Below are 25,190 nucleotides of genomic sequence, written 5' to 3' on the forward strand. Positions count from 1 at the left end.
GGCCCACCTCACCTCACTGACACTTCGCTCCAGCTATTTTATGAAATGTTAAGGCCTTTAGCCCTTACCACTCACACTCTTTCACACTCACTCCATCCAAATCACCACACAAAACATGGCAACCATAGCACGCCTCAACCGTTGTAGCCCCTTGTTGCTCCAGACCAACTTAATTCCTGCTCAAACCCTAAAACACCGGATAATGCTTTTGCCACCTTAATGTCAATTAATATCATACCACTCTTTTCCCTTATACTCTATCTGTCAACTCACCCAGTATCCACTATTGCCAAACCTCAGGAGCCATACCGAGATGGAATGAAATTCTAAATAGCTGTTACATCCTTCAGGGTGTAAAATAAAGTTCTTATTCATAAAAGCCATTTGCAACATTTAAATTCCCTCAAGTATTTCAACCTGCATAGAAACAAACATTTGTATTCATAAACCAACATCATTTAATAACTTATTGAGCTATCAATCAAACGATGAACTTTGGAGTCTCTACTGAGATAAAGAACGGTTGTGAAAAGCAGCTACGCAGACAGCAGCAATGCACTAGCAATGACATAATAAGAACTCTTGAGTTAATGTCAATTAATAGCTGTTGCAACTGCTGCAGCAGACTTTATTTACGTCTCACTGACACATGCAGGCTATTTCCTTTTTTTAGCAAGGGATGCAAATTTACACAACTTCACAGATTGAGTTTCCTTTCTTGTTTCTCACTAACTGGAAAGGCTTTTTGAATATCTTGAAATGGTTGAAGATTAAAATAATTTCACAGCTTTATAGTGGTATGGACATCCTACATTCTTCAAGACCATTCCTAATCAGTCTGAAAAACGAACAGCTCCCTCATTGCTGCAGTAAATGTAGGGTCTGTTTGAATGCAGCACTGAATTCAACTGGCCCTTTATGGTCCACTTCCTTTGCCCTGCAGATGAAAATGGGATATGTCTGAAATAGGGGTCCGTTTTTCCAGATCCAGGGTCCATCCACTATTTAAAGTCTCCATGAAGGTTCCATAACTCTGCATAAATCTGGCCACAGATTTTGTTTTGTTGTTGAAAATGTTCAAAATGGAGAACTGTGACCAGTGGTGTTCCACAGGGATCTGTGCTGTGACCACTGTTGTTTGTGATATACATAAATGATCTGGAGAAAGGTATAGGCAGTCTGATTAGCAAGTTTGCAGATGACACTAAGATTGGTGGAGTAGCAGGTAGTGAAGGAGTCTGTCAGAGAATGCAGCAGAATATAGATAGATTGGTGAGTTGGACGGAGAAATGACAGATGGAGTTCAATCTGGGCAAATGTGAGGTGATGCATTTTGGAAGATTCAATTCTCGAGCGAACAACACAGTAAATGGAAAAGCCCTGGGGAAAATTGATGTACAGAGAGATCTGGGTGTTCAGGTCCATAATACCCTGAAGGTGGCAATGCAGTTCGGTAGGGTGGTCAAGAAGGCATACGGCATGCTTTCCTTCATCAGACAGGATATGGAGTGTAAGAGTTGGCAGGACATGTTACAATTGTATAGGACTTTGGTTCAGCCACATTTGGAATACTGCGTACAGTTCTGGTCACCACATTACCAAAAGGATGTGGATGCTTTGGATAAGGTGCACAGAAGGTTCACCAGGATGTTGCCTGGTATAGAGGACACTAGCTATAAAGAGAAGTTGAGTAGATTAGAATTATTTTCATTAGAAAGATGGAGTTTGAGGGGGGATCTGAATGAGGTCTACAAAATCATGTGAGGTATAGACAGAGTGGATAGCAAGAAGCTTTTTCCCAGAGTGGGGGACTCGATTACTAGGTGTCACAAGTTCAAGGTGAGAGGGGAAAGATTTAAGGAAGATATATGTGGAAAGTTCTTTACACAGAGGGTGGTGGGTACCTGGAACGCATTGCTAGTGGAGGTAATAGAGGAGGGCATGACACAGTCATTTAAGATGTATCTAGACAGATACAGGAATGGGCAAGGAGCAGAGGGATACAGAACCATGAAAAATAGGTGACAGGTTTAGATAGAAGATCTGGATCAGTGCAGGCTTGGAGGGCCGAAGGGCCTGTTCCTGTGCTGTAAATTTCTTTGTTCTTTGTTCTTGTTTGAGCAATGGTATCAAGGAATACATTGCTGAGCTATCATTTTATTGAATGGAGAGCAGATTTGAAGAACTAATTGGCGTACTCTTGTTCCTATGCATGCCTACTTCAAAATTCAGGAAAAATAATCGGCCAATGCTTCAATTGCCGAGAAGCAGTTTTGAAAATGGGCCATAAGTCACTTAAACCAAGCCATTTGCTAAACATGCAATGGGAAAGTGAGTTCCTCATAAATTAGATTATGGGCAGAGGCAATGGGGAAATTATACACAAAAGACCTACCCACTCTTACCCGAGTATGAGCCAGGATTTGACACCGAACTTAGAAAACAGTAGCAGGAGGAGGCCATTTAGCTCTTTGAGTCTGCTCCCCTATTCAATATGATCCTGGCAGATCAATCAACTCAGTATCCTGTTCCTACTGTCTCCCCATACCCTTTGACCCCTTCAGTCTTAAGAAATATATCTAAGTACTTCTTGAAAACATCCTAACCAATCTGTCTCTGCTCATATGTCAGTCCTGCCATCTGTGGAATCAGTCTCATAAATCCTCATTGCACTCCCTCCATAGCCAGACTATCCATTCTAAGATAAGGAGACCAAACCTACACCCAAAACTCCAGGTGTGGTCTCACCAAGGCCCTGTACAATTACAGCCAGTCATCCCTGCTCTTTATGGACAGATAATAATCTGCTTTCCCGTGTGTGCTATCGAAGTAGATAACCTCACATTTATCCATATTATACTTTGCATGCCATGCATTTGCCTACTCACTCAACTTGTCCAAATGACATTAAAACATCTCTGCATCCTCCACACAGCTCACCTTCCCACCCAGCTTTGTGATGTGTGCATACCTGGAGATTTTACATTTAGTTCCCTCACCTAAATCATTCGTACATATTGTGAATAGTTGGGGTCCAACACTGATCCCTGCAGCAATCCATTAGTCACTGGCTGCCACCTGGAACAACACACGTTTATTCTTACTCTAATAGCCAAAAACAATGAACACCATCTACCGCCATTATGGTAGCAGGTTTAATAAATGACATTACACCAAGGATTGTACCTCAGAATTTTGAAGTGGCTTCAAGGGAGCCACAGAAAGCATACAAATTTCAAATACTTGAATAGAAGCTCAAGCTCAACACACACTAATGATCTGGGCAATTCATGGGCTTCAATGCAAATATCTTCTTCTCCACCTCAAAGCAAAACATGTTCTCATGATAATGCTGTCAGTGGCCAGGCACTTCCCACATGTGCTGTGGATATTTGGATTTTTCAGAAGGTATAATGTTCAAATATAAATAAGAGCAGTCAATATTTTGCAGGAGGAATCCGTCCACTTCTATTGTTTCCCCTGTTATTGGCCAAAGGAGAGTTTATATTAATGGGTATTCTAATCATGATGTTGAGGTGTCAGTGTTGGACTGGGGTGGACAAAGTTAAAAAAAAAATCACACAACACCAGGTTATAGTCCAACAGGATTTCCAAATAAACCTGTTGAACTATAACCTGGTGTGGTGTGATTTTTAACTTAGTGTTCTAAAACATACTAATTAATGAAAATACGTTGGACAAAATCTGATGTCTCAGTAGTACACTAGTCAGTTTCCGTTCATGAGTGCTTTGATTCAACTTAAAGCAATCATGTCATCCTAAAGTAAAACAAAAACCAGAAAACATGAACTGGGAGTACAAGCAAGGTACAAAAAGTGTAGAAGATTAGATTAGACTACTTACAGTGTGGAAACAGGCCCTTCGGCCCAACAAGTCCACATCAACCGTCCGAAGAGCAACCCACCCACACCCTTTCTCCTACATTTACCCCTTCACCTAACACTACGGGCAATTTAGCATGGCTAATTCACCTAACCTGCACATTTTTGGACTGTGGGAGGAAACCGGAGCACCCGGAGGAAACCCACGCCGACACAGGGAGAATGTGCAAACTCGACACAGACAGTTGCCTGAGGCGGGAATTGAACCCGGGTCTCTGGTGCTGTGAAGCAGCAGAATACCAAGTTAAAAATCACACAACACCAGAAAGTTTTAAAGATTGAGCATCATCACTCTATCAGAAGATTCTCAAGGTGCTCTACATACAATCAATCACTTTTGTGATTGAGTGAATGTTGCTACAAAATCAAATGTGGAACTCATTCTATAGATTGCGACAACTCCCCAAAAGCAATGAGATTAACGACTTGCTTTTTTGAGGGGTGTTGCGTGTCATCTTGTATTCTGAACTCAAACCCCTCGAGCTATGACGTTAGGAAGCATGATCAAAGACTAAACCACAACCCTTGGGATCTAATGCATAGCAATCACAATTCGCACATATGCAGGACATCTTTCTTTCAAAGAAAAAATAGGCAAAGTGGTGAGCAGTCACTGCCAGGAATTAATAAGAAGTAACTTCATATCAATCGGGAGAAGCAGGCCACTGGGAATGGAGGGCAAGTAACAATGTACCCTCCTTTAACTTTTCTTTTGTGTCTTTATATTATTCACTGAATGAGAGAGTGGAAGGATTTGCAGACTGTTTAACAAACTGACAGACTGCAATTATCTCTATAACAGGGAGGTTATATAGGAGAGGGGTGGGGAGCGAGGAGATGTAGTGTGATGGTGTAATTACGCAAACAAACTGGATGCTAGGTGCCCACCAGGTATGAAGGCAGTATTCCGTGTTGATTCCCCAATTCCCGGCATGGAGTTTAAACTTCACACCTTCTGATTCAAAGGCAGGGATATTACCATTAATCCAGTTACCAAGTGGCAAAGGCCAGGAGTAGGCTTCTCAATTGCAGTCTCACACATTGCCAAGCACATGGACAGCAGTGGTTCAAGAAGGCAGCTCAATATCTCTTTCTCAAGGCTATTAGCGAAGGGTAATAAATGCTGACCTAACCAGCAACGCCCACGTCCCATGGACAAATTAAAAAAACTTGAAAGAACTGACAACTAGAAAGGAAAACACATTATAGGTTGGGGCTGAGGGAGTGCCAGTTGCAATCAGGAGGTTGTTAAGCATTGGAATCCTGTTCATGATTAAGTTTGTTATTAGCTCAACACACCAACCCTCCAATCTACCACTTAGCAGTTTAATTATACCCTAAGAAACCAGGTGGAAACACAGCAATACAATTTAATATCTTCTGTTAAATGAAAAAGTTAGCTGCTTGTGGACCACTTTTTCGACATTTGAATTTGGGGCATAGAATTAAAATATATACATACTTTTACAATAACATGCATCAAAAAATGGTAGTTGCAAAGATTGAACCAATTACCCATGAGCCCTATGCCAAAAAAAATCACTCTGAAATAAATGAGATACAGAGCACAGTTGAATAACAAAATAATACATTTGAAGTAGAACAACGCTGTATTCATGAATTAAAGGTCACTTTATCTTATACAATGTTATCTGAATAATCCTTCAAAAGCAAATTGATTCTTAACCTATTTTAATGGATCCTGGATGTGCTCCAGCAGGGAAGGGCCATTCACAGTTGCCCATAACTCACGATGTTTCCATCCATTGACTTTATTGCTAGATGCTATGGGACTGCACAGCAGAGTTTTCCTGAGATTTGGTCTCTCGAAGAGCTGAAAGAATCCGACTGCACAGGCAAACCAGTTTGTATACTCGAAGCAGCTATGCAGTCATAGTGATTGTGTCTGAATTATGAACTTGTCAGTGAAAATATCATCATATATTAGCTGCACAGAGCAGACAAACACAAAGGTACGTATCCCCTCTGCTAATGTGTGGGGTGGCTCTGGAAATTTGCTTCTTTTAAAAGAACCAGACAGTAGCTTTATGAATATTGTCAACAATTTCATATTCAATTTTCATATTTACAATGTTGTTGAACAGTTCAATTTCCAATACCTGCAAAAAAGAAAGCAAAACCCTTTCTATTGATTCTGTGGTGCAATGTTATGGTAACATTTCCCTTTGTTCGTGACACCACTAATTAGTTATTTTTGATCTCCACAAGCTACTTTTTTGTAATGCAGCTGCTGGGAGGTATGTGTGTGAACCCTAGTTTTTTTTGCTCTCAGTTTTCCTCCCTGCCTTCTGGGGAAAGACTCTGCCTTTGATCCCTGTGAATAATATTCAGTGAGATCCCACCCTTTGGGAAACTGAGTATAAACCCAACTGGAGTCAGCCCACCAAATTGCAATCTGAACTTCAGCAGTTAGCCTAGGAAGTTTTCTTTCTACACCTTAGTGTTGTAGTCATGTCAGCAGGGATTTAGATCCTCGGATGTTTCTGTTGGTCTGAGCACTGGATTGCGACATGGCTCAAGGAAAACATTGTTAGAAGAAGTTGGATTATGTCCAAGTTGAGGAAAAACCAAATGTAAGATACTGCACTGCAGAATTATGTGAAGATTTGTAACGAGAAGCTCATCGGCTGGAGAAGTTGGTTGAGCAGAGGACTACGATTTATCTAACCCGATTGGCTGCAAATGTGTCATAATCCTGCTTTGACACAATAAGATTAAACTTTGAACTTAGAGGTCAATGGTGTGGAATAAGCTTCCTGCTTTCCTCCCTTCTATACGAAAAGCATTAACTCAAACTGGTGCATTCCACTGGCCAGATGTGAGGCTATGTGACTGCGGTCTTAATTAATTATCACGCTCTGTGGTTCTGGCCATACTAGGGATATAGGATCTTGGAATTTATCATGAAGCATATAAGTGCCTTACCCAGATGGCCATTTTCAATGAGTGTCAGCAGATGGCTTAGCTTCAGAAGTGCCAAAACCAAGCTGTATTTTGTCCTCAACTGAGGTCCCTCACATTTGCTAACTAGGAAAGATTTCCTGCCTGAATCACTGGGACCTCAACTAGTAGTCACTCTCCCAATTTCTCCCTCAACTGAGGATTGGAATTGTAACATAAACTGGAATTGAACCTGATACTGAGATGATCTGCACTGTCATTTCCACTCTGGCCAATTCTCGGACCGTGTGGGCCATTAGAGGAATTGCAAAGCGAAATCTCTGCACTTATTCACCAAGACATATTCAACTGCACATGCCAAACTAGCATTTCAAAGAATAAGGGCAGTTGGCACATCAGGACACCAGAATTTCCAAGCTATCTTCCAAGTCACACATGATCCTGACATGGAAATATACTTCCATTCCTTCACTGTTGCTGAGCCCAAGTTCTGGAACTTGTTGTCCAATTTTATGGGAGCACCTTCACCACGTGGACTGTTCCAGTTCCCACCAACTTCTCCAGGGCAACTAACAATGCAGGCTTTGCCTCTAAATAAATGATAAACATTTCAAAATGTAGCTCAAAGTAACTTGTTAATGCAACAACACAAGATACTTCACTCATAGCTGCAAGGGTGAGAGATAAAGCTACAACATTGTAACCCTAATTCTATATCCATATTCTTTGTCTGGGTGGTCTCTCTGCTCAATTATAAAATCACAGAATTACTCCTAAACTGCCCTTGCACATGAGTAGCTACACTACTAACGCACATTTCTACACACAAGGATGGAGAGGTGACCCAATGAGTGCCCATTAAATGTGTCTCCTACTCACTGTGACATGTTGGTATGTCGCAGTATTTCCAATACACTCCATCTTCATACTCAGCAACGTAACACCATGGTCTCACATCATTGTCTGGATTCCTGGAGAGGCAAGAGACTATCCATTAGGCTACTTCATGGTCAATCACTTTATTTTACTGTCATTATCGAGATTGTGGATTCCTTATACAGAACTGTTTTGAGGACCACCTGACAGTTTTAACGAGTCATTATTCTGTTATTAGAATCGTAGAATCCATACAGCAAGCCAATCGGCCCATCGAGTCCACGCTGACCCTTTATTGGGGTGTGTACCTGTGTTTCTGGAGAAATAAGAGGCAGAAGAATGCCTCATGAGTGACCCTGCAGCTAAAAAGCTGAAACATCAAAAGATAGCCAGCAATGAATATGGAGACGTCACTGACAGTGTAGAGCCTGATGAAGCTATGAGACACCTTCTGTATCACAGGCTGCAAATATTGCCTGTCAACATGAACCTGGTGCAAGGGAAAGATAAGCACAAATTGTTCTCAAAGAGCACAGATAAGTTGGTGCATCAAAGCCCTTTGAGATTACTTCTTGAAGGTTACATTTAAAGAGGATCCCTTTGATGAACAGTTTCTTTCGCATTTGTGTTAAGTGTTCAGTAATTAAACAGGGACAAATCCTGGAAGTTGCTGCTTGATTAAACATTTTCTGTCTCAGTGCCAAACTGATACCCCTGGCCACTGCTGAGTTTGAAATAGCATGCCAAAAGTGTGCCCCATTTTCTTCACCTCTTTTCCTGAAGGCAGTGATCAGTGCCAGGGTGTGGGTGCCTAGTCATTTGTTCCCTTACCTGAACAAAATTCTCTTTTGTGCCCTGATAATATATTGTTGCTGAGAAAGGGCCTGTCAGTGCTGGGAGTCTCAAATCTAGTATTGTGCCAATTATAGTCACAAACAACAATGTGGGAATGGGAGGTGTACAGTATTCCCAGCTCAGTAAAGCAAAAAAAAAACACTGTTGCTTTAAACAAATAGCAAAGGGAGTGTCAGAAAAGGGCACAGAGATAACAGGAGTCAGAAGACGAAAAAAATGTTGCAGTAAAGAAAGTTCTCAGAAAAGCAGCATTTGAAATAAAAGTGTCAGAATCCTGCTTGGTGAAGGCACAAGAAGCATTGAGACAGAGTGAACACAGTTAACAGGAAAGATGATGGTGCCAGGAATAAAGCACTAATTAACACAGCTACTGACAGCTCCTGTGAGTTGGGTCCAAAATATCTTTTGGAGTAATTAGATTAAATGACTGTCTAATGGTCCCTGAAATAAAGCATATTTTAAACCCACCACATTTTTAAAATTAGAATAATGTTTTCTTTGGCAGTGGACAGGATGTCTTTATTTTAAATAAAATACTCTGGAACTGTTCCACTTGGTGGAACAAGTTTCTGCCTCATGCAGGGAATAGTGGCTCAGTGAAAGAGCACATCAGTCCAGTCTGACAATGTCTCCAAATCTTCAGGTGCAGAACAAATGGTGCAGGAAGACATTTCCTCAGTGATTGTTGAATTTGAGAGTCATTATAGCCCAGAAACAGATCCTTCGGTCCTACTGGTCAATACTGACCATAATCCCAAACTGAACTACTCCCATCTGCCTGTGCTTCACTCCAAACATTTCTTCTTCATCTACTCATCTAAATGCCTCTTAAATGTTGTAACTGTACCCACATCCACCACTTCCTCTGGAAGTTCATTCCACACACGAACCACTAGTGATCCTTTGAGCTGAATGGCACGTACAGAAAGGGAGTTCACAATATGCTCCCACATTTACACATATGACACACAGATGTTACACATGTCAATGGGAACCTGAGTAACACATCTGAAGGGTGGCCAGCCTCCATGATCTGCCCCAGTACTAGCCACTTTTAATGGTTGGTTATGATCATTCTGCTTTAGATGGTACTGATAGACTCTGGATCCTCTCTCCAGCTGTTATAATCATTGAGAACTCTACCTGGGTTCTGTTATATGTTGCTGCAATGCCGACTCATGCCAGCTTGTAGTTGGATCTGTTTTCTATCGCCTTCCTCTTTTTTTGACTGGATCTACGTGGTTCACAGTGTGGAGAAAATCACTAGACAGTATTAATGAGGAGTGACTCCTGTGTGAAGCAAGACAGAGTCATAGAGTCAAACAGCACAGAAACAGACCCTTCAGTCCAACTAGTTCATGTCGACCATAATCCCAAAGTAAACTAGTCCCACCTGGCTGCACTTGGCCCATATCCCTCCAAATCTTTGTTATTCATGTGCTTATCTAAATGTCTTTTAATTGTTGTAACTGTAGCCACATCCACCACTGCCTCTGGAAGTTCATTTCACGCACGAACAACTCTGTGTAAAAAAAAAATTGCCTCTCAATTCTTTTTAAAATCTTTCTCCTCTCACCTTATAAACATGCCCCTCATGTCTTGAAATCCCCCATCCTAAGGAAAAGACATCTACCATTCACCTTATTTATACCCTTTATTATCTGATAAACCTCTCAAATTCCTAGCCCCCTAGTGAATGAAGTCTCAGCCTATCCAGCCTCTCCTTATAACTCAAACCCGCAATTTCTCAGATGTAGATAATTGCATGATAACAATCAGGTACAAGTTACATTAATTAGTGAAATATTGTGCCTAAAGTTATTGGCAGCCTGTGTAAATGTCTTTTCTCCACAAGGTCCATGTTCTGCCTTTCCCCATCTAAGCCCTTGTGACATCATCAGGTTGGCATAGAGCTAACATTAACCATTTCAGAACAATTCTCTTATATAACATTTCCCACAAGTCTTTTCCCCGGAGTTAACATTTTTACATTCATCTACACAATTAGTTTGCCACCAATCCATCTCTCTACAAGTCTCTGACTTCATAAATGCAAATGCAATGGTGATGTCACAATTCTTCCAGAATGTATTCTCTTCAGACTCATAAGTTTGGTGGGACTTAAGCTTGAGGCTTGTTGACATGGTTTCTGCACTTGACTCTGAATGATCTGTTAAGGTTTTCTACAATGGGGAATCTTTCATCTTTTGGATGTCCTTCACTGAGCATGTTATTTCTGCTGAATCAGATAGTCAGTTGATCACCTTGTCTAGAGGACCCATAATCTTCTGAATTTCTTGCACAGATTAGATTAGATTCCCTACAGGATAGAAACAGACCCTTTGGCCCAACAAGTCCAGACCGACCCTTGGAATTGTTCCCTGTTGGATCAGTTAGTTGACTAGAAACTCATATGCAGACCATCTTCAATCCGTGTAAGAAAATCCTTATTCTCAATCTGTTGTTACATCTGCATTCAAGTATGGCAACTATTTACTCCAACTTGTAGATGATTTTGAAGTTCTTCAAGTGCTCTCTGTGGTTGTCTTTCTGCTGAATTTAATATCTTCAGTCAGCCTATTTGAGGATGGCTGCTGATTTATCTCTATCACTAGCACTGATAATAGCTTTTTGGGAGATAAAAAAAATTCAAATATTCCTCTTGAAGTTTTGTTGTTTCATCATCTGACAGCAAATCTAAATCTGCACTTTGTTCGTCATGCTGTGTTGGTATCCAAACAAGATTAATCAATGAGCTCAAGTGAGTTATACTGCTTATTCCCATTTTCCTTGCCTGTATCTTCTCACAAAGTTTGCTAGTTTCTGTTACCTGCATTTCCCCCAGTGATGACAGAAATGGAAAACATTTCTGTCAGCCCTAACTAGAAACAGATTTTCATTCTGTTGATAAGATAAAAAGATTCTCTTATGCTAATATCTGTGATCTCAATGAAATCTGTCTTCTTTTTGAACTCCATAATGAAGACAAATGAAATATTCACTTGTGGCCCTTGACTGGCTGTGCAAGAACTATCTTGATCTCTCTTTGCCTGTTGGCTGTCCATTGTAACTATTTGAAGCCTACGTCAAGAATTCTGATGTCAAGACATGTGTGTATGCTCACGAATGAGGTTCCTTGATTACGAAATATGCACACATTCCCCACTACCTTACACCCTTTGTACTGCACTGTTGCTTGGAGCATACTTTTAACCTTAAGAGCTGTTCCGCATGGACCACATAGTTTCATCTCTGTCAGTTAAAACATCTGTTTCTTCAGCCACGTAATTCTGATAAGACAGTGATATACTTGCCCTTACATCAAGATTAAAATTAATGAAATGTCCATTTACATAAACCAGATCTGTCAAACCCAAGTTAACTGGATTACCAATTTCCTCTGGGAATGTCGTTGGGTATCTTCTCTAAAGCTGGTGGCTACATTAACAACTTTACAGAAATAATCAGTTGACTTTTTGCTGCCCCAGAATGATTCAATATCTGCACATTTCCTGGAATTGACTTACAGTTTTATATATCAGCATTCTTTTATTAATAGTGAAGAGACTGGTTCTGCCTGTGAGGCTTCGTTATTCCTACTGCTTGGCCTATTTTTTGTGTTAGCTTGTGATATGTGTCATCAAGGCCTTCATAACATATAAACTGAGTGGTTTTTGTTGCTCTCTGGTGATAATGTTGTCCTTCTCCTTTCAGTTTTATCTATGATACGTTCTTCTCTCTGTTACCAGCACAATCTGAATACCTTTTTTGCAAAATCAAATTTTCTTTGGATCATAATAAAGCTGACAATGTCTCATCAGTAATTCCAACTACGATTCTGTACCTTAACAGAACTCTGATTTCAAAGTTGCAGCTGTCCAAAAGTCTGTTGAGATCATTCATGAAATTATCAATGGATTGTCCTAATTTTGTTTTGGTTGCTCACAGATTATTTATCAAAAATGTGAATAACTTCATCCAAACTATCTCTACCTCCTTTCATATTTTACTGACCTGAAACATCATTGGCTGAAGGTCCATATGAATGTTATTTGCTTATCTTGGAACCAATTGAAACCAATTTTGTCACTTGAGAACTGTTTTCTTTAAGATGGCCAATCCCAAATTCTATGTGTCCCACCTTTGAAATTTTATCTGCCAAGAAATGTTATTTGTCCTTCCATTTCTTCCTCCTGTACTTCTTACTTTAAAGCATATTAAATCAGTAGTATCTTCATATTGCTTTACTCTCCTTTACCAGTAGATTCCTATTTCTGTGATCTAGTAATGCTGTTTTATTTTCCTTTTCTTAAAAGCTTTTAAACTCTGCAATACAGCAATGCTGCATCTCTGTACTACTTACCGGGGTTTCCCCAGATTTCTGCAGTCAAATGAAAGGTTACTGGCTTTTCTGCTGGTAAATGGATGATTTCCCACCTTTTGTGGCCAAATTAGCAATGCCTCCCCCTTTGCCCAACATTTTTGCTTAATAACTGGCACCTGCAGCCTTAACAAATTCTTCCTGAATGATCTGTAGTTTAAATTATGGATCCTACACTATTATTGCAGCCTCAATTGTTTTGCTATCTTCTTCTGTTAGACTTTGTCTATTTAGGGCTCTGGATTAGAGTGGTGCTGGAAAAGCACAGCAGGTCAGGCAGCATCCGAGGAGCAGGAAAATCAATGTTTCGGGCAAAAGCCCTTCATCAAGAATAGGCTATTCCTGATGAAGGACTTTTGCCCGAAGCATTGATTTTCCTGCTCCTCGGATGCTGCCTGACCTGCAGTGCCTTTCCAGCACCACTCTAATCTAGACTCTGGTTTCCAGCATCTGCAGTCCGTGTTTTACCTATTTAGGGCTCTGCCTGTTCCCTTTTATCAACTTAATTCTGGCTCCATGCTGTTAATATTGCTGCAATATCAGTGTAAATTACTTACATCGCCTTCGATTTTCCTTCTTGATGGCATCCATTCACTATGGGGGCAATGCTTGTTGTGGGCTGTAAGGATCCCTTTTAAAATTCCAGCCTTCTCACCCTATTCAGCGCTATTGACTTAAAGTTTTCCCTTCATCCAGCAGGATGGTTTGACCCATCGATTGACCTCCGAGGCTGAACCGTGAAACCGGACTGCTCCTTCAGAGACCTGTTTCCCTGTGGAATCTGTATTGGCCAGGTGTGACTACTTGGTCTGCAGTAAAAATGTTTTACTGTTTCGAGCTGTGACCATCTTGTTAGTCTTTCCAAGAATTTGACTGCAGGCTGTTTGACTGCTCAGTTGCTGCAGCTGCTGACTCTCTGTATGGGTAGCCCTTCAAGTTGTAATATCACTAAAGCACAAAATGTCCAGTTCTGCTCCTGGGTTCATTAAAACTCCCTGTTCCTGGATCCACAAGAATCCTTATTATTGTTACCTTTGGTATTAGCAATGATGCTCACTACTTGTCTGAGAGAGCGAGAGATTTTTGTTGTTGAACCCCTTCCCAATCACAACCTATGACTCCAGCTGAAGGGCAGAATTAAATGCAACATGTCACGTTGTGCGTGGTTGTATGAAATTTGATGCAGCGTTGAGTGTCACAGCAAGTCAGTGGCAATGTGAGGAAACTGTGCTGAGATAGAACATAGCTAAGTTTCACAATATAAAAAGGAGTGCACAAATCACCACCCAATATGATGATGTTGTATGGACTCAGACAGGAGAACAACTTTAAACATTGAAGGAGTAAGGCCAAATATCCAAGTCTCCCTCATAACCTCATTGACAGTGTTTAACATACCAGTGTAATTTGTGCCTAGCTGCTACGATGCAGTAAACTATATTTTGTTTTAGACTCATCAGACTAGCAAGAGGTTTGCCTCCTGCACACCAGATCTAGAAAAGGGCGGCAAATTAACAAGTTGGAAGCTACACCATGATGATCTGTGGTCAAGGTTTGTTTCATATCGACAAATAGTTTATACCCATCTTTTTCTTTTTTTATAATGTTCATTCAGGGGATGTGGTCTTTGCTGGCTGCACCATTTTATTGTGCATATATTACACATTACTAGTGAAGGCATTTGGTGAGCTGCCTTTAAGTATGACTGCAGTTCATTTAGATTAGATTAGATTACTTACAGTGTGGAAACAGGGCCCTTCGGCCCAACAAGTCCACACCGCCCCGCCACCCACCCATACCCCTAACCTAACACTACGGGCAATTTAGCATAACCAATTCACCTGACCTGCACATCTTTGGACTGTGGGAGGAAACCGGAGCACCCGGAGGAAACCTACACAGACACGGGGAGAACGTGCAAACTCCACACAGTCAGTCGCCTGAGGCGGGAATCGAACCCGGGTCTCTGGCGCTGTGAGGCAGCAGTGCTAACCACTGTGCCACCGTGCCGTCCACGATGTAGACCCATAGGGAGGGAGTTTCAGGATTTTGACTCAGCAACAGTGAAGGAACTGTGAGATATTTCAGAATTAGGATGGTGAGAGGCTTGGAGGAGAACTTTCAGGTGGTGGTGTTCTCATATATCTGTTTCCTTTTCAATGGAAGAGGTCATGGGTTTTGAAGATGCTATCTAGTGTGCTTTGCTGAATTTCAGCAGTGCATCATGCAGATTGTATACACTGCTGCTACTGAGTCAGGAATGATTGTTTGTGGATGTGGTGCCAACCAAGCAGGCTTCAAAGTCTTGGGTGCTTTATTGGAGCTGCACTCAGCCAGGAAAGTTGGGAGTATTCCCTCACACTCCTAACCTGTGTCACTGGCCTGGTAATCTGTGACAACATGCATCTGGATCCCATCAAAGCAGATGGTGAAATTTGAATTCAATAAAATCCAAACTGTAAAAAAAGCTGTTTGGTAACCATACAGCCATTACTAATTCTCCTAAAGTGTTTCACTAATGACCTGTAGGGAAGGAAATTTGCCATCCTCACCCAGTCTAGCGTCCAAAGCAATGTGATTGACTCTTAAATGTCCTCAGTGGTGGTCCAGCAAGTTCAAGGGCAATGAGGGATGGGCAACAAATGCTGGCCTTATCAGCAACGTGCATGTTTCATGAAGCAATTAAAGAAAATTGGCAAATGAGAGAAGTGGCATTCAACGGATTTGTACAATGGCCTCAGCTCTTCATCACATTTATCAAAGGTGTGGATAGAAGAAAAGTGAGTTGTGTCTTGGAGCCTGAAGCTGACACTTCATTGGGAAGGAAAATAGTGTAGCTGGCAACGAGAGGCTCAAAGGGACAAAAAAGTTCAATTTGGAGAACAGCAAGATCTTCCTCTTTGAATACAAGGAACATAAACTGGAGTAAGTTCTAAGTTCAAGGAGAAACTGGAAACTTCAGAAAATTAAAGAGAATTGGGTGTACATTTACATAACTCACTAAAAACTAAAAAAAGAGGTCCAGAAAGCAATCAAAAAGGTGAATGGAAGATTGGCCCTTACCTCAAGGGGGTTAGAATTTAAAGAGAGGAAAGTTATGTTTCAATTGTATAGGGTCTTGGTCAGACTCCAAGAGGACATTAGTATTGGAGGAGTCTCAGTGTAGATTCAGCAGTGTGATACAGAGACTTAAAAGGTTCATATACAGGGGAACATTGTATAAAGCTGGCAAATATTTCCTTGAGTATAAAAGATTGAGAGATGATTTAATTGGATTGCTGAGATTGGTATAAATATTTTAATAAATGAAGTGAGATGCTTCATTGGGAGAGAAAAGAGTTTTAAGAAGTTCTTCTATGACTTACAGAGATAATCAGGAATGGATTCAAGAGATCACAATGAGTGAGAGACAAATTGCCCACCTAATGTTTGACCATCTTCCATCTTCAATAACTGGACAGTTGTCTCCATCATTACAGAATGATAGCAAACAAAATTCTGAACTGGAGCAAGCCTGGTGCTTGTACCAAGAATGAGCAGGATCCCATCTGCCCACTCAAGGAATGATATCAGTGAGCACAGATCCACACAACAGAAAATAAGATACTGCAGTCAGAGACTCATAAAACTTCCCTTTCACTACCTGAGAAGAGATAACTGGAGACCAGAAGAGAGATTCAAACGCCTTCCCATTTCCCAAAAACTCACACTTATTGACAGGAGATTAGAAATCTATTTTCTGAAAATTCGAACCTTCTTTTGATAACATCCTGCTCTTGATAATAAGCACATGCCTCATTTAGAATGAGCGCTCCCAATGGATGGATAACTTAGAGCCTGGCGCTGGTGAGCTGAAAATGGACCTTCCTGACCTCAGGTCAGTGCCGAGGGTTGGAGGTGGGCTGTGCTAGTTGGGAAGCATCAAGGTGGAGAGCTTCCTGATTAAAAAACCAGGTTTGGAAAGACTCAAGGGAAGTGTGCTGTTTGCAACCAATTTTCTGAAACCACTGCACTGTAAATTATGAGATGAGTAGGAACTTGATGCATATATAATTTAAATGGATTAGGCTCATCACTTTTTAATTATAGTTGAGATGTATAAAATTATGAGGGACATAGGCAGGTTGGACATTAATAAATCTATTCCCTTGATGGAGGGATCAGTGACCAGAGTCTTAGGGGTACAGCAGTTAGAGGAGATGTGAGGGAAAACATTTTCATCCAGAGGGCGATCGAAATCTGGAGCTCACTGCCTGTAAGGATGGGAGAGGTGGAAACACTCATAACATTTAAAAAGTATTTAGATGTGCACAAGGCATATAAGGCTATGGGCCGAATGTTAAAATCTTGCATTAGAAAACGTGGATGATTGCTTTTGGCTGGCACGGACACGATGACACGAAGGACCTTTTTCTGTTACGTAGCTTTCCAAGACTCCTAAATGAACAAAGAGGAGGATGGCAGCAATTCTAAATGTCTGGCATAAGGCATCACCACCCATTGCCCAAACTGAAAAAGCAGACAAGTGAAAGAGTAGTCCAGGAGCCAGCCCTGCCTGATGGCTGCTCAGGTGTAAATGGTGCTGTTGGGAATGGTGACGATAGGGCTGACTCTCTTTGCTACTCCATGACTTCGTGCACAGTGCCACACCGACTGCCAAGGAGACAGAAGCTATTAATTAGCCATTGTTGTCATTAGCTAAGCTTGTCCCACGCCACTCTGCAGCTGCAGGTGTCCTAGAATGAGAGGGACAGCTTTGAGTCCAACTCTCTTTCTGACTTGGATCCTACGAAGGCAATGTTGGCTTTGACATGATTGTTAACATTTAAAATTCTGGATCAGTGGTGCTGGAAGAGCACAGCAATTCAGGCAGCATCCAAGGAGCAGTGAAATCGACGTTTCGGGCAAAAACCCTTCATCAGGAATAAAGGCAGAGAGCCTGAAGCGTGGAGAGATAAGCTAGAGGAGGGTGGGGGTGGGGGGAAAGTAGCACAGAGTACAATAGGTGAGTGGGGGAGGGGATGAAGGTGATAGGTCAGGGAGGAGAGGGTGCAGTGGATAGGTGGAAAAGGAGATAGGCAGGTAGGACAAGTCCGGACAAGTCATGGGGACAGTGCTGAGCTGGAAGTTTGGAACTAGGGTGAGGTGGGGGAAGGGGAAATGAGGAAACTGTTGAAGTCCACATTGATGCCCTGGGGTTGAAGTGTTCCGAGGCGGAAGATGAGGCGTTCTTCCTCCAGGCATCTGGTGGTGAGGGAGCAGCGATGAAGGAGGCCCAGGACCTCCATGTCCCTGGCAGAGGAGAGAGGGAGTTGAAATGTTGGGCCATGGGGCGGTGTGGTTGATTGGTGCGGGTGTCCCGGAGATGTTCCCTAAAGTGCTCTGCTAGGAGGCGCCTAGTCTCCCCAATGTAGAGGAGACCGCATCGGGAGCAACGGATACAATAAATGATATTAGTGGATGTGCAGGTAAAACTTTGATGGATATGGAAGGCTCCTTTAGGGCCTTGGATAGAGGTGAGGGAGGAGGTGTGGGCACAGGTTTTACAGTTCCTGCGGTGGCAGGGGAAGGTGCCAGGATGTGAGGGTGGGTTGTAGGGGGGCATGGACTTGACCAGGTAGTCACGGAGGGAACGGTCTTTGCGGAAGGCGGAAAGGGGTGGGGAGGCAAATATATCCCTGGTGGTGGGGTCTGTTTGGAGGTGGCGGAAATGTCGGCGGATGATTTGGTTTATGCGAAGGTTGGTAGTGTGGAAGGTGAGCACCAGGGGCGTTCTGTCCTTGTTACGGTTGGAGGGGTGGGGTCTGAGGGCGGAGGTGCGGGATGTGGATGAGGTGCATTGGAGGGCATCTTTAACCACGTGGGAAGGGAAATTGCGGTCTCTAAAGAAGGAGGCCATCTGGTATGTTCTGTGGTGGAACTGGTCCTCTTGGGAACAGATATGGCGGAGGTGGAGGAATTGGGAATACGGGATGGCATTTCTGCAAGAGGTAGGGTGGGAAGAGGTGTAATCCAGGTAGCTGTGGGAGTCGGTGGGTTTGTAAAAAATGTCAGTGTCAAGTCGGTCGTCATTAATGGAGATGGAGAGGTCCAGGAAGGGGAGGGAGGTATCAGAGATGGTCCAGGTAAATTTAAGGTCAGGGTAGAATGTGTTGGTGAAGTTGATGAATTGCTCAACCTCCTCGCGGGAGCACGAGGTGGCGCCAATGCAGTCATCAATGTAGCGGAGGAAGAGGTGGGGAGTGGTGCCCGTGTAATTACAGAAGATCAACTGCTCTACATAGCCAACAAAGAGACAGGCGTGGGGCCCATACATGTGCCCATGGCTACCCCTTTGGTCTGGAGGAAGTGGGAGGATTCGAAGGAGAAATTGTTAAGGGTGAGGACCAGTTCGGCCAAACGAATGAGAGTGTCAGTGGAAGGGTACTGTTGGGGACATCTGGAGAGGAAAAAACGGAGGGCTTGGAGGCCCTGGTCATGGCGGATGGAGGTGTAGAGGGATTGGATATCCATGGTGAAGATGAGGCGCTGGGGGCCGGGGAAACGGAAGTCGTGGAGGAGGTGGAGGGCGTGGGTGGTGTCTCAAACGTATGTGGGGAATTCCTGGACTGGAGGGATAGGACAGTGTCGAGGTAGGTAGAGATGAGTTCAGTGGAGCAGGAGCATGCTGAGACAATGGGTCGGCCAGGGTGGTCAGGCTTGTGGATCTTGGGAAGGAGGTAGAACTGGGCAGTGTGGGGTTCCCGGACTATGAGGTTGGAAGCTGTAGGTGGGAGATCTCTTGACGTGATGAGGTTCTGTATGGTCTGGGAGATGATGGTTTGGTGATGGAAGGTGGGGTCATGGTCGAGAGGGCGGTAGGAAGAGGTGTCCTCGAGTTGGCGTTTGGCTTCAGCGGTGTAGAGGTCAGTGCGCCAGACTACCACTGCGCCCCCTTTATCCGCTGGCTTGATGGTGAGGTTGGGATTGGAGCAGAGGGATTGGAGGGCTGTGCGTTGTGAGGGTGAGAGGTTGGAGTGGGGGAGGGGGGTAGACAGGTTGAGGCGGTTAATGTCCCGGCGGCAGTTGGAAATGAAGAGATCGAGGGCAGGTAATAGGCCAGCATGGGGTGTCCAGGTGGATGCAGTGTGTTGGAGGTGGGCGAAGGGGTCCTCGGAAGGTGGGCGGGAATCCTGATTGAAAGTAAGCTCGGAGGCGGAGGCGACGGAAGAATTGTTCGATGTCACAGCGTGTATTAAATTCATTGATGCGTGGACGGAGGGGGATGAAGGTGAGTCCTTTGCTGAGGACTGATCGTTCGTCCTCAGTGAGGGGAAGGTCTGGAGGGATGGTGAAAACTCGGCAGGGCTGGGAGCTGGGATCTGTGTGGGTGTGGAGCTAGGAGTGGGGGCGGAACCTGTAACTGGAGTGGGTGTGGTGGTGGGGAGAATGGGGGTGGAGTCATGAGCGGGGTAGTGTTCCCCTCAGTGTTCTGGGGGGTGGGGATAGTGACAGTGGGGTCTGTGGGGGGCGTGTCAGCAGAATGCAGGTGAGTGGCGCTGGTGGGGGCGGAAGTAGTGGTGACCACGGCAGTAGGGGTGGCGGAAGTCACTGAACGTGTGGCATCAGCGATGATGTGAGGGGCTGAAGCATTTAAAATTTGTCAGATCCAAAATCCTACCATCTAGCCTTTGACCCATCACCTCAACCACCAGGACAATTACATCCCCAGCCCATATCCAGCTCCAGTCCCACTCCCACCTTTGAGTCCCTCATCCCCATTAACACCATTACTCTCTCTCACTTTGTCCATTTCTCCCAATACAGCCTTATCCTGTCTGCATTAGTTTTAGAACATGCAGACATGAACAGATTTGATGCACAATCGGTTTAGCCATTCGTTGTCAGATCAGTCTGGACCGCATAAAGCATTATCAAGTCCTAATCTTGTCTGGTATCACTGCTTATTATTCAAGGATAATCCTGAAATGCAAAAACAACCCTTTGTTTCTTTGTTCTACCACAAGCTGTCTTAAATCCGTCTTCATTGTCTCTTCCACCCTTGTCTCTATTAACAAATTGCAAGAAGCTCATTAATCTCTTTGTCACCAAAACCCAAGCTATCCTATCAGCTTTCTCTGTCGTGTCCCTCCCTCTCCAGGTTCACAAGACCAAACATCCTCAAAGGTTGCAAACTACTCTCACCTCTTTCTCTAGTTTTGCTCCTGATTCACCCCATGTCCATTCTGAGCTCATTTTATCCATTAGACACACCTCTTGCTCAACACCCAACTTTCTCTCCTGGTTGCCATGTTAGCCAATAATGTTGACAGTTGTCTCTTACTGGGTACTTTATCTATCCTTTACAAATCTGCCACCATCACCCATCTCCCCAATAAAATACCACCTTTGATCCTTCTGCGCTGCCCCAGTTCCAATCTTCCTTTCCTCTCCTCAGTCCCTGCTTTGTCTCCTCCAAATGCCAACCTTTCCCAGTGATCCATGTTCGGATTCCTTCAATTGTGCTTCTACCAGTCACTGTAATGAGGTCATACTAGAGCTGTCAAAAGAGGCATGTCTGTCTTCATAGGAATCTTCATCAAATATTTACACTAGATACTTCAGTAGGTAGGAGAAAGCATTCCTGGAACCATACTAACTCAATCCTTGTTCCAAACATGTCTGAACATCAGCAGATACCACTATTGTATGCCATTCATTAACATAATAGAGTGTAATCATTATTTTACAGAAACAGTCCTTTTCAAAGTTACAAATGACATTCTCTGCGAATGTAACAAAGATAAACTATCCCTGTCCCTTACAATTGGTCTCTGATATAGTTGGCTACACCATTTTCCTCCAGTACTCCAGCTGGTGGGACTGATCTTCTCTAGTTCCATTCTTAGTTGTCTAATCAGAGCCAGAGATCCAGTTACAATGGTTCCTGTTATATTAGGTGTCTCGAGGACCTGTCTTTGGCTCTGTCCTGTTTCTCATATTCATGCTGCCCTTCAACAACATCATCTGAGAAAAACAGGATTAGTTTCCACATGTACATAGTGGTGAGGTCGGACTTGGTGTTTTCTATCTCTCTCGATCTCAATCCTGTTATACAGGATCTTCCTCCAACTGCAAAGACCAAAGCTATTAGTTTTAGTCACTGCAAAAACCTCTGCTCCCCCGTCACTAACACCATTCCTCTCTCTTTGGTAATGGTCTGAGACTGATCCAGGCTGTTTGCAGTCTGGGAATAATGTCTCATCCGAAGCAGAGTTCGGGATCACATATCTGTGCCACAATAAAGACTGGCTGATTTCCAGCTCTGTTATATTGCCCATCTCCACCCTATCTCAGCAGTTGGAATTTTCATTTGCGCTTTGGTTACTCTGGACTCAATCTTTGTAACTCACTCCAATCCAATATTCAAATGCTGTTAGCTCATCCAAAACGGAATTGTCCATGGTTGAAATTGCACTGCGTGCTGTTATACAGTCATAGAGTGGTATAGCTTTGAAACAGACCCTTCGGACAACTCATCTACACTGACCAGATATCCTAAATTTATCTTTGCCAGTATTTGGTCATATCCTTCTCAATCCTTCCAGATGCCTTTTAAATGTTGCAATTGTACCAGCCTCCACCGCGTCCTCTGGCAGCTCATTCCATGCATGCACCACCCTCTGTGTGAAAACGTTGCCCCTTAGATCCCTTTTAAATTGTTCCCCTCTCACCTTAAACCTGTGCCCTCTAGTTTTGGACCCCACTACCCTGGGGAAAACGCCTTATTCACCCTATTTATGCCCCTCATGATTTTATAAACCTCTATAAGGTCTCCCCTCAGCCTCCGACACTCCAGAGAAAGTAGCCCCAGCCTATTCAGCCTCTCTGCAAACCCTCCAGCCCTGGTAACATCCTTGTAAATCTTTTCTAAACCCTTTCAAATGTCACATCCTTCCTATAGCAGGGAGACCAGAACTATTTATCCATAAACCTTGTGCTCACTGACCTACACTGACATCCGAGGAAGCAATACCTTGATTTAAAAATTCTCATCCATCCATGGCCTCCATATGAGTCTCAAGCTGGATTTCACAGAGTTAGGTAGGCCCACTGTTTGGTCAGGAGCACATACAGTGATCAACACATTATCAGGGACAGCGAAGGCTCAGTTGTTCCTGAGGGTGGCCAATTGACAGTCTGTTGAATTTACCAACCACTCATTGCGGGCGCTCATGTCATTGCTGTTCCCACTTCCGGGAATATGTCATTGTGATGGGAAGTGGTCAGGCTTCCCTCATGATGCCACTTTGCCTCCTGGTGCCTCACAAACTGGCTTCTGAGAACTGGTAAAATTCAGCTTCAATGTCTGCAAGCTCCTCCAGCCTTACAATCCTGCCAGATATCTGTATTGATTGAATTGTGAGCCCCAGAAACATTCAGTATTTTAATTGCTTCATCAGTGGCAGCCATGCCTTTAGCTGTGAAACCTTAAATTCTGGAATTTTCTCTCTTAAACCTCTCACTCTCTATCTCTCTCTATTTCTCAATCCCTCTGTGAGATGTTTCTTAAAACCTAATTTCTTTTGGCCGTCTGCCATTAGCCGTCTGCCTCGATGCCAAAGTTTGCTTGTACTGCTCCTTGGTACCCTTAAAGAATTGCACAATCTCTACAGTGTCTAAGCAGTCCACTTGGCCCATCGAGTCCACCCTGACCCTCCGAAGAGCATTACACTCAGACCCACTCCCTCTGCATTTCCCACAGTTAATCTACCTAGCTGCACACCCCTGGACACTATGGGCAAGTTAGTATAGCCAATTCACCTAACCTGCACATCTTTGAACTGTGGGAGGAAACTACAGCATCAGAGGAAACACATGGAGACACAGGGAGAATGTGCAAAGTCAACACAGACAGTCGTCTGAGGGTGGAATCGAACCTGGGTCTCTGGCATTGTGAGGCAGCCGTGCTAACCACTGAGCCACTGTCCTTTTCCAAGCTATTGTTTTGAACTTTCCTGCACAGAGGAATTAGATATTGCCAATCTTCTATGTAGTGCCATCGAAAGTAAGATTTGGCTGTTCACAAGGGACATTGCCATTAGTTAAACACTAACACATTTCAATGTTTCTGTACTTCTTTGGAAATAAGAATCTCTGCTTGCACTAATTGTCTGACAAAGGGAGTCAAGTGGCAACATGAGGATGGGGGTGATGTGGTTGTTGGTAGCGGCCATGGGGTATAGTTCTGTAACTGTAGTAATGTCTTGCTTGCCTGATATCCCTCTATCAGACTTCCCTAATAACACGTGAGGAAGTGCGACTGACCCTCAGTGAGGCACAGGGAATGATCACAGAGTGAGGACAACTGGCAACATGGCGAAGCAAGAAAAAGGTGAAGTAACAGTGGAAATACGTTTACTTGACATTACTTCACCTTTTTACTTCCCATTTCCTGGTTAAACAGGTCACAGGCACAAACTAACATTTTTTTATTAAAATGTTAGTTTAACTTTCAAAAAAAATAATTTTGGATATATAAATATTTTCTTTTCCACTGTGAAGTATCTCTTGAGTGTTACACAACTTCTCAACAACTTGGCTGGGACTTAGCCAGTGCTTTCAGAATTCCTGATAACACCATTATGATTGATAGGAGCTTCTATTAAGGAAGAAACATTGCCAACATCCATTAAATCAAATCAAAACAGCAAAACTCAGTCAACCTTCCTCAGCGACAGTGAAATGGCTGCAAAACACAGCTGAACCCAGTTGGATTGAAGATATAAGCAGCCTGAAGAAAATCAAAGCAAGCTATTTTACTGAATCAAGTGACTCTCAATAGGACAGTTTTATATTAGGGGAAATATCTGCTGTAAAACTAACATTAGTCAGCTGGAAAGTATGTGTTTAAATTTAAAAGATCTAATCATAGGTTGGCTAAACAAAAGATCAGACGAGTGCTTTAATCAGTTTGTGATCCCTTACTTTAACATCAGCCACACAGGGATATTTATCATAAACTGAGTAGGTGGAACAGAAATCAGTGTGGGTCAGTTCTGTGGCGTCTCTTTTTATCCGTAGAATGGCTATGATCTTAACCAACACTTCACAACCAAACCACCAGGTTTGTCTACTTTGCCTCGACTAAAGGTGTATCCAATCTGGTTACATCGTTGGCTCATTATAGGTCACTTCCTGTAATGTCAAATCATTGTGAAGTTAAGTTCATTACGGCTTGGTTACTAAGTAGATGGTTTCCTTAACTGGCATTC

At 43.1% G+C, this 25,190-nt stretch overlaps 1 protein-coding gene across 3 annotated transcripts in view; it reads right to left on the reverse strand.

The window, feature by feature from the left end:
- Nucleotides 1–25,190, reverse strand: part of kremen1 (kringle containing transmembrane protein 1) — a 214,769-nt gene that overhangs the window by 107,867 nt on the left and 81,712 nt on the right. For all 3 annotated transcript variants that reach the window (XM_088000118.1, XM_088000116.1, XM_043715909.2), the window contains exon 3: nucleotides 7,704–7,795. In XM_088000118.1, coding sequence (XP_087856244.1) covers nucleotides 7,704–7,795 — 92 coding nt within the window. The remainder of the gene's footprint in view (nucleotides 1–7,703; nucleotides 7,796–25,190) is intronic.

This window comes from Chiloscyllium plagiosum, unplaced genomic scaffold (genome assembly GCF_037043375.1).
Source record: "Chiloscyllium plagiosum isolate Xiang-an unplaced genomic scaffold, Cpla_swu_hap1 HiC_scaffold_24, whole genome shotgun sequence".
In the NCBI taxonomy this organism is placed as follows: Eukaryota; Metazoa; Chordata; class Chondrichthyes; order Orectolobiformes; family Hemiscylliidae; genus Chiloscyllium; species Chiloscyllium plagiosum.